The sequence below is a fragment of the Artemia sp. Qi Xiang Cuo genome, chromosome 3, assembly GCF_049724085.1.
Source record: "Artemia sp. Qi Xiang Cuo chromosome 3, ASM4972408v1, whole genome shotgun sequence".
Taxonomy (NCBI): Eukaryota; Metazoa; Arthropoda; class Branchiopoda; order Anostraca; family Artemiidae; genus Artemia; species Artemia sp. Qi Xiang Cuo.
The window spans coordinates 62,218,808-62,234,191 of record NC_142796.1 but is presented as its reverse complement, the minus strand read 5'-3'; the positions used below and the strand labels follow the sequence as shown (position 1 = coordinate 62,234,191).

The following is a 15,384-nucleotide window of genomic DNA, read 5'->3' as shown; positions in this document are numbered from 1 at the left end:
ATACCCTCTGAAAGTAAAAAAATCTTAATGAAAATCAAACCATCAGATTCAGCGTATCCGAGAACCTTGATGTAGAAGTTTCAAGCTCCCATCTGCAAAAACGTGGAATTTTGTATTTTTTGCCAGAAGAAAGATCACGGATGCGTTTTTATTTGTGTTTGTTTTGCTATGGCTAATCGCATCGAACTAATAGTCCTAGAATATCGGGAAGGGCTCATTTGAACGGAAATTAAAAGTTGTAGTGCCCCTTTTAAGTGGCCTAAAAGATTGGTGGGCAACTGGCACCCTCCAACCCACCTTTTGTCCTAAAAGTCATCCGATCAAAATTTATGTGATAGCTGTTTTGTACAGCATAGTTGAAAAGCCCAGCAACTATGTCTTTGAGGATAACATAACCCCCCACAGCCCCTGGGGAAACGTATTTCTTATTGGGAACTATGCAGACATTTTACGGAGAGGAGGGAGTATTTTCTACTGGGGGATTTTCTACGGGACTAATCATCCGTGGGGAGGGAAGTTCCCGGCAGGGTGGGGGTGGGGGGGGGTAAACTTGCTAAGGGGAATTTTACACTGGGGAATTTGCCAAGATTCCTATGCAATTCTTTTTTATTCCTCTTACTTTCTCTTTGCCGACTCAATTTTACATGCGGAGATATTAAGGGGATTTGTCCGGGGAAATATTTACTGGGTTGGAATTGTCTATAGTACCTTTCTACAGATGAGGGGGGATTTTCGACGGGAGAAAGTCTCCATTGGGGAGTTTTTCACAGGATAAATTCTCCATGGGGAATTTTCTGCGAGAGCACCTTTCTACTAGGAGGCGGGTGAATTTCTGAGAAGAATTTACAACGGGGGGGGGATTTCCGGCATGATGTTAAAAACAATTAGAAATTAAGGTCTTTTTCAAATAAAAGTGGGCTAAGAAAAATTTTTCAACCGGAATCGGCCACAAGAAAATTTTCAGGGGTAATGTTCAGCTAGAATAGAATTATCTTGGGGGAATTTTCCTGGTGCGGCGGTGGTATTTTTATGTGGTAAGAACTTAATATCGAGGAATTTTCCGCGAAGGGAAGGAATTTTCTGTGGAGGGGAAGCCAGACTTCCCGGCACTGTATGAAGGGACAGCCCGCTCATAAACGTAATAAATAATTTTGGTTTTATACGGTAAGATTTTCACCTTGGGAGGGTAGTTTCTGGAGGTGACCTTTCCAGATCAAATTTTACACGGGGGAAACTTTGCCAAAGTTAATACACAAATTTTGTTTTTATTTTTCATATGCGGTGATTCAAATTCGAACCTGCATTAGTTGAAAAACTTTCAGAAATTAAATAAAAAAACAAGTTTTTTTTAACTAAAAGTAAGGAGTTCCTTACTTGCAGTTCGTTCACGAACTGTTTGAAATAAAAATAGGAGAGAGGATCATAGTCAAATTTGCTTCAGGGCTGTGCAATACATAGATATGACCAACAAGTATGGTCTTTCTAATTGGATCAAACAAAAAAACAAGTTTTTATAAACTGAAAATAAGGAGCGACATTAAAACTTAAAATGAACAGAAATTATTCCGTATATGAAAGGGGCTGTCCCCTACTCAAAGGCTCGCTCTTTACACTAAAGTTTTTTATTACTTTAAAAGTAGATTTGTGACAAAGAGGCAAGCTTTAGCGTAAAGAGTGGGGTGTTGAGGAGGGGACAACCCGTTTTATATACGGAATAATTTCTTTTCGTTTTAGTTTTTAATGTCGCACCTTACTTTCATTCAAAAAGCTTTTTTTGTCTAATTAGTATTTACTGTTTAATTTTTAATAAGTTTTAAACAGTATTTATAAAATCGGTAGCATAAGATTCCTAGTATTAAGATTTAAGATACATAAACGCATAGAACAAGAAAAAAGCAGTGTTTGGTTTGTAGAACTTTTTTTATTCTTTGTTCCTTTTCTTTCTTATTCTAATTCTTAGCTGTCAGGTACCCTGATTTTTTTCACTAAAAAAAAAACTAAAATAGTTGATAGCAGTAAGTTTAGTGCCTTGTATGGTTAAATAAGTATTAGGTAACAAATCCAAAATCCCTTCTGCTTCCTCCTTCTAAGTTCTTCTTAGTTGCTTCAAAAAGTTACTTTTGCTCTTACAACTCCAAGAATGGATCGCATTTTTGCTATATAGCTGTTCTGGAACAAAAATGTAAGGAATAATAAATTAATCATCCATAATGAACTAACCATCCATATAATGGTTTCCGGTATACACTTAAAAGAGCTTAAAAATGAGATGATCGTACCTTTTTATCATGTTTCTTCATTTAATATCTATTTTAGTTGCAAAACTTAGTCTTTATCTCTATTTTTTAAGTTCTAAGTCTATATTCTAGTTCTTTACCTTCAAATTTGATTCATACATATTTTGTATTTTTAGTAACAACACTGCCTTAAGCCAGCCTAACCCAGTTGAATCATATCAGAGTGCCATCTTGCGATTGATTGAAACTGTAATAAAAAGCCCACAAATAGATATTCATCGCAATTCCATACATTTGCTTATACTTGTTCTTGACAAAGACAATGTCCCAAAGCCCCTTCCAGTCTTGCAAATCAAATCTCTTGTGAGGTCAGCTGTTGAGGTTGGATTATTGGAGGTTGTTTCTACGCTAAGGTCAGATGCAGATCCTGCTGTAAGAGAAAATCATTTGGAAAAAATTCGTCTGTCTTTTGATTTGATGGTTTGTATCGCAAGGTATGCATATTTCATTTAGTCTCTATGTAACGAAACTTTGCTACAAATCCAAAGAAGTAGATAGCAAAGTTTAAGATTCTTAATTTGATTAAATAAAAAAAAAACAAATTTTTTCAAATGAAAGTAAGGAGCAACATTAAAACTAATAACGAACAGAAATTAATCTGTATATGAAGGGGATTCCCCCCTCCCCAATATCTTGCTTTTCACCCTAAACTTTCAGTACTTTTGAAAAAGCTTTCTGTTTCTAATTAAACGGCCCTTGTGTTTCAGGAGTCGTTCTGAAAATATTGGGACAAACAGGCAAATTTTAGCGTAAAGAACAAAGTATTGAGGAGGGAGGCAATTCCTTTATATACGGAATAATTTCTGTTCGTTTTGAGTTTTAACGTTGCTCTTTACTCTCAGTTGAGAAAACTTATTTCTTTTTTTATTTAATTTCTGATCGTTTTTCAAATAATGCCTGTAAATTTGGCTCATCCTCCATTTAAAACTCTCTCTCTTCTTGGGAAACTCCACTGTGGAAAGTTCCTCCCACATAAAATACCCCATCCCCCCGTAAAATTCCCTTCGTACAATTTTATCCTCGCTGAAAATCCCCCACCCCCCTTTCCGAAAAATTATTGCAGACGATTCAGCCTGAAAAATTCTAGTTAGCATAATTTCATTTGAAAAAGACTGTAATGTCTAATCATATTTCCAATCCCCCCTTCCTTGGAATTTTTTTCTATGAAATCAAAACACGTGAAAAATTTCCCCCGGACTGTTCCCCCGGAATATCTCCACGTGCAAGGTTGAGTTGGCAAGAGAAAGTAAGACAAGTAAAGAAAATTTCGTATAGGAATTTTGTCAAGTTTTCCCCTAGGAAGTTCGCCCCTGGAAACTTCCCTTCCTATGGAAACCCACTCAAGCACAAAATCACCCCCCTCACGAAAAATGCCAGTATACTTCTCAATAATAAATATATACGCAAACAATGGGCAAATTTCGCAACTTACAGGCCTTTTTTCACGGGCTGTCGAGAGTCATATGGCCCCTTAAGGCATAGTTATTGGACCTTTTAACTATTCAGAACAAAATGGCCATCTCAAAATTTTGATCGGACGTTTTTGGGGAATAAGGGGCGTGGGAGAGTGGCTAGTTGCCCTTCCTTGTTTTTCGTCACCTAAAACGGGCACTAGAACTTTCAATTTACGTTCGAATGCACCCCCCCCCCCCGATCTTCTAGGGCCATTAGTGCGATACAATCATCCCTGGGAAAAAAAACACGCATCCGTGATTTTTCTATTCGGCAAAAATGCAAATTTCCATATTTTTGTATATACGAGCTTGGAACTTCTACAGTAGAATTCTCTGATACGCTGAATCTGGTGTGATTTTCTTTAAGATTTCTTTACTCTTAGGGGGTGTTCCCCCTTTTTCGAAAATCAGGCAATTTTTTTCAGGCTCGTAGCTTTTGATGGGTAACTTTAAATTTGATGAATCTTATATGCTTGGAATCAGCATAATAAGCCGTTTTTTTCATGTATCTATTGATATCAAATTCCATTTTAGAGTTCCAGTAACTATTGAGCCGAGTCGCTTCTTAATTACAGTTCGTTACTGCGAACTGTTTGACAAAGGAGAAAAAGGGGAAGAATAATGTTAAAACCCATCAATAGGATGGGCATTTCAAAGGAGTATTTTGTGTTATATTGTATTTTAAAGGGGAACAGAAGAAAGCTTATAATAGTTTGAAATATAAGTATACGAAGAGGAACGAAGATGTATAATTTACTCCATCCTCATCACTTGTGTTTTGTGTATATTTTCATTTTACTCAATAGAAAGTGCATTCAGATTATGCTTGGATGTATAAAAGCTCCTAGAAATTTCTCCAGGGGGGATATCAGGATTTGTGTTGTGGTTTTTTCCTAGTTGTACACTAAAGGAGTGATTGAGCAATCATGCAAGTTTGGCAATCTCCATAAGCAATCAAGCCATCCAACCTCAAACCCTGGAGGCATTCAAGTGTGGTTTGGACTAAACCTGGTAGTAGAAGGAACGGGGCCTACACTGGAACGGCCCTGAGTCCTCAACCAAACCTTGATGTCATCACTGGCAGGCCTACCACAAGGAGTCATCCTTCTACGCCTGCATAATGGTATTTAAGCTAATGCCCCAGTGTCACAAATTCTGTTACTTAGATATATTTTTAATAAGCATCGATTATAAAGACGGCTATGTCTTCAATGAGACTGGTTCAAGATAACTGACATTTGATGACGCCGTCCATCGATGCACTGGATATACAATTGCCAGATTTCAAAGTATACTTTGGAAATAAAGTTTGTTTATGCTTTATTATCATAAAATAAAATATTAAAATTCCTCATCATTTTCCTACATAATTGTTTTTATTAACTTCGATATATTGTTTCCAAAATATTTCTGAGGAAGAGTCAAAATTCGAACAAAGTTAGCTAAATTATGTAGATACTTTCATTCTGATAAGCACTGACAAATGCCGAAACTTCTGTATTGCGATTTTCGAGTCCCCAAAGTTTACTTGATATAATATTCTAATTTTCAATCGAATATTTGTAATTCTATTCACGATATTTATATTTTGCTGATTTGGAAGAAACAAAGAAAAGGAAGCTGTGCAATGTAGATTAAGAGAGAAAAAGGGAGAGAGAGAAAAATGTGGAACGAAGCCTGGATTGAAATCGCAGCCGTCGTTTGGTGTAGATGGGATTAGCAATACGCACATCAAGTATGGGGGCACTCTGACCCCCCCCCCCATTTCTGTTGTCCGAGTAATGCCAAATGTATTGCTCTTGAAAATGATTCAGCCTATTGTTCCTTCGTTATTGTGTATTGGAGATGCCACCCTATTCCGAAGAAGGGGAATTACTTTTATTCTTCATCGATAGCACGAAGAACTTGATGTCAGTTATGTCTTTGGCTTTCTAATTCATGCGGCAGTTTTTTTCTTGCCATTGAAAGGGTTTTAGATTATTCCATCATTAAGGTGTTGTCAAATCTGTCTGAAGATTTCACTTCGGAAATCTAAAGAGCCGGTACCCCGAGCTGGAAGAATTCCTGGTCGAAAAGTAACCCCGCCAAGGTGCAGTTTGTACTCCCATCTTGTTTAATTGAAATTCCGGTTCAGCTATATCTTCTTGTGCCCCTTTTTGGATTAATTGTCTTTTCGTGTATTCTTTATGCTCCTTTGGAATGATTTTTACTAATTCAGATAAAAGAAATGTCGTTCGTGCTTTTTCTGGTTTAGTAAATAATTGCTTTAACTGCATCCATGGGTTCAGAATACAAGAAGGGATCAGAGACTTGAGTAGCCAGCCGCGAGAAAGCTGTAACTTCATTAAAGGAACATCATAAGAGAAATATAGCGAACCTTCATTGGTATCTCCTACTTGTGCGTCGTGTGAAGCTGATTTCTCTGTAGATTCTGTGAGTTGGAGTATGGAAGGCTGAAAATTTTGCAGGCTGCCGGCTTACGGATTTTTATCATCTACTCTTTATTGTTTAAATACAATAATGATAATTAACCTTTGCTTCCGAGGCATCTTTATGCTTCTTTTCTTTTCTCTATTAGGGAGAGGAAGATTCTTCCTCGATTTTCTATTTGTGTTAGGATTTGTCTATTCATTCGTAGGATTTTGTCTTATTTCTATCTTTAATGTGACTATTTATTGTAATTCGTGTTCATTTTAGGCTTCATTTATTCATTCGTAATTATTTCTGCTAGATTTAATGTTAAATCATTATATGACTATGTATCTACTCGTTGTAGGTGTGAATATGTAGATTTACTTCAGCCTTTACTTTTCTTAGAGATAATTTTCTTTTCGAATAATTTTGTTTTATTAGCTAATCATAAAATTATTTGTAAAGATTTTTTCAGTGTTGTTCCTCTAGTACTGAAATGTTGGAAAGTTATAAAACACTTCTGTAAAACCTGAGTATTCAGTCAAAATGGTCGATACACCATAGTTTTGCGCAAGGTTTTTTAGTAATGTTTTTACAATAAAATTAGGGTGCAGATATGCTATTTTGACAACCTAGATGCGTATAGTGTCTTTAGATTTGCCTCTTCTCCCTCCCTAGAAATCAAAATTTCAAATCCACTTGGCCACTCAACATTCCCTGAAAGTCTTAAATCGATCCCTCGAGTTCCTGATACATTTCTGTTATGCTATTTTGATAAAGTGTCGCTATTTCACCATCAATAGAAGATACGTTCCACTGGGGCTTATAGTACAAAAACCTTTAGTCCCTAATACAAAAAAAAATAACGTCCTCTTTCTCCTAAAAAAACAGAGATGGTGCTGCTAGCGCTATTACAGCTGCTTTTGCGCCACTCTAGTTTAGCTTGTTTGTGTGGAGTTCTCAACTGTTTTTGATGGTGCATTTTTTCAAAGAATTGGCCTCCCTAGCTTTGCTAAGTGCAATCTTAATGACTTTTACCTATCAAAAAGAATGTTTAAGAAGACTTATTTCATTTCAACAGACTACAGCGCCATCTAATTTTGATTTATATAGATGGTGTTGCTAAACTCTAGTTTAGGTTGTTTGTGTGGAGTTCCTAATTGTTTTTTATGCTGCATTATTTCAAAGAATCGGCCTCCCTAGCTTTACTAAGTGCAATCATAATGACTTTTACCTATCAGAAAGAATGTTTAAGAAGACTTAATTCATTTCAACTGACTATAACGCCATTTACATTTGTCAGTCTGTGGCTTTTTGGATTACGCAAACGGCCACCAGAGGACTCCCTGCTTGTGGTGCTTAAAAAAAAGCGTAGACGTTAATGCCCGATCCTTAACAAATAAAGTTGACGAGATGGAGATACTGCTGAGAGAAGTGAGTGTTCCTATTGCCGCAGTTACCGAATGCTGGGATATCACTGATGAAATGGGTAGAATAAAAGGCTACACTAGTTATTTCAACACTCGCCGTGATAGAGGCTTGAGTAGAAAAGGTGGTGGCGTTGGTATCTATATTCGTAATGACATTTCATCTAAGCTATTAAATATACCAACCGATTCGTGTCACGAAGTTGTCTTGGTAGAGTGCAAGCCATCCAAACTATCAAAAAAGCTCTCATGTTTGATAATTGCATCTGTGTATTACCCAGAGAGTGCAAAAAATAGGAAAGAGCTTATCAGCTACTTACAGACCTACATCGATAAACTTCGTCGTGCCCATGCCTATCCTGGCTTCATAATAGCTGGCGATTTTAATCAGACGAACAGACAATGGGTATCCAGTGTCCTTGATCTGAGGCAGGTAGTTACCATTGCTACGTACCTACGTAGAGTGGCAGTACTCTAGACCTAATTTTTACAAACATGAGTGACAATTATTACTCCCCTCGGTCGTTAGGTCCTCTCCAGAGTTCAGATCATTATGTAATTCTCTGGCAAGCCAAAAATAACCAACCGAAGCCAAAGTGAACCAAAGTGACTATTTGTCCGCTTAACTCTCAATCAATCTGCAATTTCGGTCGGTGGATCGGGACTTACTGCTTCGACGACCTGTGTTCTATAGTAAACCTGAATAGCAAAGTTCAGCAGTTTAACTCTCTTCTGTTAGAGATGTTTCACAAGTTTTTTCCCACCGAAGTTGTAGTGGTAAGTGAGTCCGATAAGCCATGGATCACAAGCGATCTCAAACAAATGATCAAGATGAGGTGCAAGCTGCACAGTTCCGGACAAATAGCCGCGGCGGCGAAACTTAGAAATCGAATCGTGGCCGTTAATCGTTTCAAGCGAAGAAATTATGTTCGGGAAAAGGTAGTACCCCTTCTCCAAAGTAGCAGTCGGAAGTGGCATTCCACAGTGAAACAAATGACTGGCAAGTCAGTTAACAGTGAGCTAAAAAATACCCAAGCCTGACGGATTTCAAATGAGCGCTTCAGACGTAAACGAGTTCTTTGCTGGCATTTGTACCACCTACCCCTCAATTACAGAGGCCGAACTGGTTGATCTCTTAGTCGATTGTGAAACTGACGAAATAAAACAGTTTACCGAATTTGCTGTTTTTAAAGAACTTAAAAAACTAAAACCGAATTGCTCTTCCTACCCTGGTGAGTTGCCGGTCAAACTTATTCGCGGACATGCCTTGTTTTTACCCAAACCATTGACATCGATCATCAATCAGTGCTTCAGTGAACAAACCTTTCCCGATGCTTGGAAGTGAGCCTATGTTCGCGTAATACCCAAAGTTAAAGGACCTAAGACATGTGATCAGTTAAGACCTATTTCGATCACACCGAACTTTGCTAAAGTTGCAGAATCTTTCATATATCGTGTTCTCACAGACATTTCACCGTCACTTGACCCCTTCCAGTATGGTTGCTTCAAGGGATGCAGCCCGTCTGTTTATTTAGTACGGCTTTATCACCTAGTAGTTGAATGGTTAGAGTTTGGAAGCTCGTTTGTAGATTTACTTCTGGTAGACTACCGAAAGGCATTTGATTTGATTAAGCACCCTCTTGCCGCCCAGAATCTCAATTCAATGGGTGCCCGTAAGCACATCCTCCAATTAGTAGTTGATTTCTTACGTCACAGGTATCAAAAAGTGTACGCCCTTTTTCCCGGTGATATTGAATCGGAATGGGTGGAAATTACATGTGGCGCCCCACACGGTACCAAATTAGCAGCTCTTCTTTTCCTGGCTGTTATCAACTATGTACTTTCTGACTTTGACGATCGTTTTAAATTCGTCGATGATTTGTCTGCGCTTCTTAAATACCACTTAAAGGATTCGCAAGCTGTAGCCCAGTTCGACCCAAATTTTTTCGATCAGTTTAAATCACAGTGTACTGCGAACAGTCTTCAAATTAATGAGAATAAATCAAAGGTTTTGAGGTTCAACCCACTTAAACGCGATTTTACCTACCCCGTGACTTTGTTCCCTTCTGCTTCGTGTGCGACTATCTTGGGCGTCACCTTTAGTGTGGACTGTTCGTTCTCTATTCATGTACAAGAGCTGGTTAAGAAGGGACACTATGCTATGCGGACACTGGTGGCGATGCGCCGCCTAGGTTTTCCAGTGTATCAGGTGAAAACAGCGTACCTCACTTTTATTCGACCCATCCTTGAATATGCGTGTCCCGTCTGGGGCCTACAAGTTCATCACATAGATTACTTAAGTGATGATTTGGAGGGGATCCAGAAACGGGCTGTAAAGATCATTTTTTGCGATAAATATGTAGATTACAGCTCCGCTCTGAAGTCACTTGAAATACCAAGCCTTCACGATCGCCGTTTTCAGCTGATGATTCGTTTTGGCCAGTTTTTATTGTCTAGTCCTGTACATAGGACAATATTACCACCTAAAATGCCTGTCCGCGCAAATACCAGAAGCAAAAGCAAACTTATGCCCGTCTCGTGCCGCACAAACAGACTTAGTAACTCCTTTGTTCCTTTTTTTAAAAGTGCTTTTAATAAAATGTAGAGAAGTGTTTTCATGTAAAAATGTTTTCATGTAAAAAAACAGCGCCTTTTAGTGCATTTTTTTTAATGTGTCTATGACAGCTGTTTTCATTAAAATGATTCTGATTCTTCCTCTATTCTTAGAAAGTTTCGACCCAATAACACCCTCCCCCCAAGCCGTTGCCGATATATTTGAAATATTTCATTTTCATCATATGTTACATATAATGTGTTTCGATCTACCTTTACGCCGTCCCCCTAGTCATAATTGTATGTCCAATTGGCCCCCAACACACCTGGAAGCTTCACTTCTATTTCCCAAGCTGTTCCTGAGTCAATGCAGATAAATTATTTTGATAACCTGGGTACACATAGAGTCTTTCGATATAAATCGATACTTTGCCGGAAATTTATTGCTGCGGGGGTCTACGATGTCAAAACTAAGTTTTTGTATCAATGCTTTAAAGGTTTTATTGCTTGTCTATTAAAACCAATATAAAGCTCAGATCTAATTTATTATTATTATTACAGTCCCCTTAGCCCAGGTACATACAGTTTTAAGTTTCAAGTCGTTCCGAAAATAATCAAAATTGGTCCCAATTTGAGCCTAATTCTCGGTTGAAACAATTTTTTTTTTTTTTTTTACATTGTGTTTTAGGGTCCCCTCGGTAAAGAAACTTGGGTTATAAGTTTCAAGCCGTTCGGTAGAAAAGCTTTTTGGCCCTTTGTCAGGCTCAATTTTCAGGGGAGTCAATTTTTTTCCATTTTACCTTCTACGTTGGGCCCCCTTAGCCCAAAGACTAGATATAAGTTTCAGGCCATTTATAGAAAAAGTCTTATGGCTATTTGTGGGGGGAGGGTTTTGCCCCCCCCCCCCCCTTAACGTCAAAACTGGGCATATCCACACTAAACAACGCCTAAATATTTAAATATAGATCTTGCCATTCTAGAATTCATTTGGACGTTCTCAGAAAAGAAGGGTGCAGAAACTAATCGTCTGAATATTATTTAATTTGGGGGAAATGTTACAGACATTCAATCCCACGCCCCTCTGAAGAGGAAATAATGCTATTTCTCACAAGGTTGCCCATAAGGGCAAAGGCTGTTCTACTAGTGATGCCATAGCCAAATATAAAACGTAGAACAATTGCACAAAAATTTGAAATATCTAAGACGGTTCTCTGGCACAAGTATGCTTTTCCATCCCCCTCTCCCAGCCGGAAAATTGGGTATGCTAGACCTCAAACCCATGAAGTGTTTCTGCAAATGCTCTTAATGTCTCTCATTGGAAATCTTTCTCGTGTTGCTTAATTGTATGTGCATGTCTCCTTATAAATAAGAACGGTATTTCACAATCCTTTGAAACTTTGGAAGAGTTCCAATAAACTTGAATTTCAAAGCCCCTATTATTTTCAGGAACCAATATTTTTGGCTCTAGGTTTCCTTGGCTTTCCTTTTGCGAAAATTCTGACTTAATGACCTTCCGTTTGGCACCTGTTTATATCGGTGTTGGTACAAGGGAATCTTTTACTAAGGTCTATGACAGTAATAACATTGGAATGTGTAGATTTATAGCAAGTCGAACCGCTGAGTCTCTCTGACTTCTCTATTGACGTTAATTTATAATGCCAAAATATGCCATGAGCTTGCTTCTATGCTGAGGATAAAATGATTGTATAAAAGGATATAAAAATATAAACTACATAAGCAATATAATATGCAGTATAACAACATAAATTAGATATGATGTAATGATAGATGCCAAACAAGAGTTTGGCAACTGCCCCCTCGCCCCTCCCCTAACTGTAAATTTTAAAGCCTACTGCGTCATTTGCGCTCGACTGAAAACGAATTATAGTGCAAATATTTTCTTTTGTACTTACATCATTGAAAATATAAATTACAGTGAAATAAAATCTTGAATTGCTGAACTTTCAGCAATTAAATATCATTATATATCAAATATTAGTTTAACTTTATTAGTTCTTTCCAAAGACTGCTCAAGGCACATACAGTTTTCAATAAAACGCAAATGACGCAGTAGGCTTTAGACTTATAACTCTTGTTTGTAGTGATTTCTGTCCGTTTTAAGTTTGATTTGAATTATTCAATTTAAGTTTTACTCGTTTTAATATTTATTACTTCATCTATATTAGTACCTGGTGTATGTTTGTTTGCTATGGTTGTTTATTTAAATTCTGTTCATTTAGGGTTCATTTGTTCTTTAATAGTAATTTCTGGTCATTTTTAATTCGAATTATTATATTATAGGAATTTATTTCTGCTGGTCCCAAGTTGAGTATGGCTCTTTACTTTTTTTGAAAAACTTCTGTTTTGGAAAGTCTTTTTAATTAATTAATCAATCAGTTCCTGGTAACGAACTGTAATTAAGGAGCAACCCGGCTAAATAGTAAGATTAAACTCTAAAAAACGGGATTTTGATACCAATAAATACATGAAAAGAATCAGATTTTAATGCTGATTTCAAATATATAAGTTTCATCAAGTTTAGTCCTACCCATCAAAAGTTGCGCGCCTAAGAAAATTTGGCTGATTTTCAGAAAAAGGGCGAAAGACCCCATAAAATTTATAGAACCTTAATGAGAATCACACCATCAGATTCAGCGTATCTGAGAACCCTACTGTAGAGGTTTCAAACTCCTATCCTCAGAAATGTAGAATTTTGTATTTTTTGCCAAAAGAAAGATCACGGATGCGTGTTTATTTGTTTTTTTTTTTTTTTTTTTTCAAGGGGTGATCGTATCGACCCAATGGTCCTAAAATATCATGGGAGGGCTTATTGGAGCGGAAATTAAAAGTTCTAGTGCCGTTTTAAAGTGACCAAAAAAAATGGAGGGCAACTAGGCCCCCTCCCACGCTGATTTTTTTTCCCAAAGTCACCCGATCAAAATTTTGAGATAGCTATTTTGTTCAGCGTGGTTGAAAATATGATAAATATGTCTTTTAGGATGACTTAATCCCCCAAAGTCCCCAGGGGGAGGGCTAAAAGTTATGAACTTTACCCAATGTTAATATATAGTATTGGTTATTGGGAAGTAAACAGGCGTTTTCATGGGGGATTTTTTCTGGTAGTGGGGGGGGGGGTTGTGTGGGAGGATCTTTCCATGGGGAAAGGGACATTGCTCTGAAGGGGGCGCCGGACTTCCCAGTATTATTTAAAAAAAGATCAGAAATTAAATTTTAAAAAACAAGTTTTTCAACTAAAAGTAAGGAGCAACATCAAAACTTACGAACAGAAAATATTACGTATATGATTGGGTTCGCCCCCTTGTCAATACCTCGTTCTTTAAGCCAAAGATTTTTAGTACTTTCAGAAGAGCTATTTATTCTAATTAACGGCCTTTGTGATTAAGGGGTCATTTTTACAGAATTGGAACAAAATTTGAACTTTAGCGTAAGGAGCGAGGTATGGAATAGGGGGCGAACCCCCTAATATACGTATTAAAAATATATGAATATAGATGTTCGTCACGTAAGTTAATTCATAAGTTACGTATATTTATTACTAATAAAAACATTCGTAAATAAAATTAAACAACTTTCGAGGAAGCCATTTAACCAAATAAAAGTAAAATTAATATGCAAAGGGGCTGTCTCCTCCTCAACGCCTCGCTCTTTGCGCTAAAGTTTGACTTTCTCACAACTCTATTTTTTTAAACAATAAAAGACTTTTATTGTCTTTTATAAAGACAAATAAAAGACTTATATAAAGAGCGAGGCATTGAGGAGGAAGCAGCCCCTTTCATATACGGAATAATTTCTGTTCGTTTTAAGTTTTAACGTCACTCCTTACTTTCAGTTAAAAAAAAACATTTTTTTTATTTAATATTGAGTAAGACTTACAATTCCTTATAAACTTAATATTAGCATATCCCCGTACTGCTAATGAGAGAATGGAGGTCCTTTAGCTGAGGCAGGGTTGCCACCCGGTAAAAAATATCGCTATATATTAATGACTTTAGGTTGATTTAGTGATTTTCTTTCAATAATTTAATGACTTATGTGCTGATTTAGTGATGATTTTTAGGCAATATAAAATATCCCTGGAAATAGTGATAAATCTTTAGGGATTGCAACTCTGAGCTGAGGTAGAGGGAACAAAATCCAATAGCGTTGCCATGTAACTTGATTGGACAGATGATGCTTATCTCATGCTGCTTCAATTCAGAGCCGCTGGGCAAAGATTAATTATCCTAAATTATTGTTTGGTTTCTTGGATTGTTTCATTGCCTTAGCAATGAAACAATTCATGTTTCGGCTGTATTCCTTTTACCAGGAGCAGAGCAGAAAACCCCTTCCATTTATTTATTTATTCGTCAAGATATACTATAATCCGCCTGCTATTCTACTCTTTGCTTGTTGTTTTCTTATTTGGCGAGCAGGTATGCAAAGTATTCTAAAATACTGTGTTCATTAACCGTATATAATAAAATAAGAGTCCAAACATTCCATGGAGCGTTTTTTGCTCTATTCTGTGACACTATTTACGAGAACATCGAGTGTACTAGTTTAGAAAGCAAACATGAAGTCAATTTTGGAATTATCTCAAATTGCAAATAAAATATGTGTCGACATGATTTTTTTTTCTTAACAAAATATTAATCTCTTCTTCTTTATAAATTAAGACCAATACCGACAAAATCGCTCAAGGACTTGTCAAGGGCAAACTAAAAGGAATGCGAAACATGGGAGAGATAGGAAGTTTGTCTTGACTATTGTGCGTTAAGAATTTAAATTCTTATGAATAACAACTATTCACAATGAATAACATGGTCAGCAGAAACGGGAGGCACATGGCCTTGCAAAATCTTCGAAGGTAATACATAAGAGCAACGGCTAGTGAAATGAAAATGAACTGCATAATATTGAAAATATTGTCTAATTTTTAATCCAAGAGGCATTAGGAATCCAATGAGCAATAGAAAGTGAATCAAGTTTCGCTACATAACGCTAAATTACGAAGATAACCTTTAACTTCCAACTTCGTTTTGTGTAATGTCGAACAGGTGACGCCATAAAGGGCGGTCATTTTACTATATTACAATGATATATAATATAAAATGTATATAAATCTAAAATATAATAATATATACAATATAAGTAAAATTAAATAATGTAATAAAAAATAACGAGTGATAAGTAATAAAAATAATTAAGATAATATATAAATAATATAAAACTTACACTAAT

At 36.8% G+C, this 15,384-nt stretch overlaps 1 protein-coding gene across 5 annotated transcripts in view; it reads left to right on the top strand.

The window, feature by feature from the left end:
• LOC148954383 (uncharacterized) overlaps window positions 1–15,384 on the top strand; it is a 253,036-nt gene that overhangs the window by 166,210 nt on the left and 71,442 nt on the right. For all 5 annotated transcript variants that reach the window (XM_089087072.1, XM_089087068.1, XM_089087069.1 and 2 more), the window contains one exon: window positions 2,414–2,731. In XM_089087072.1, coding sequence (XP_088943198.1) covers window positions 2,414–2,731 — 318 coding nt within the window. The remainder of the gene's footprint in view (window positions 1–2,413; window positions 2,732–15,384) is intronic.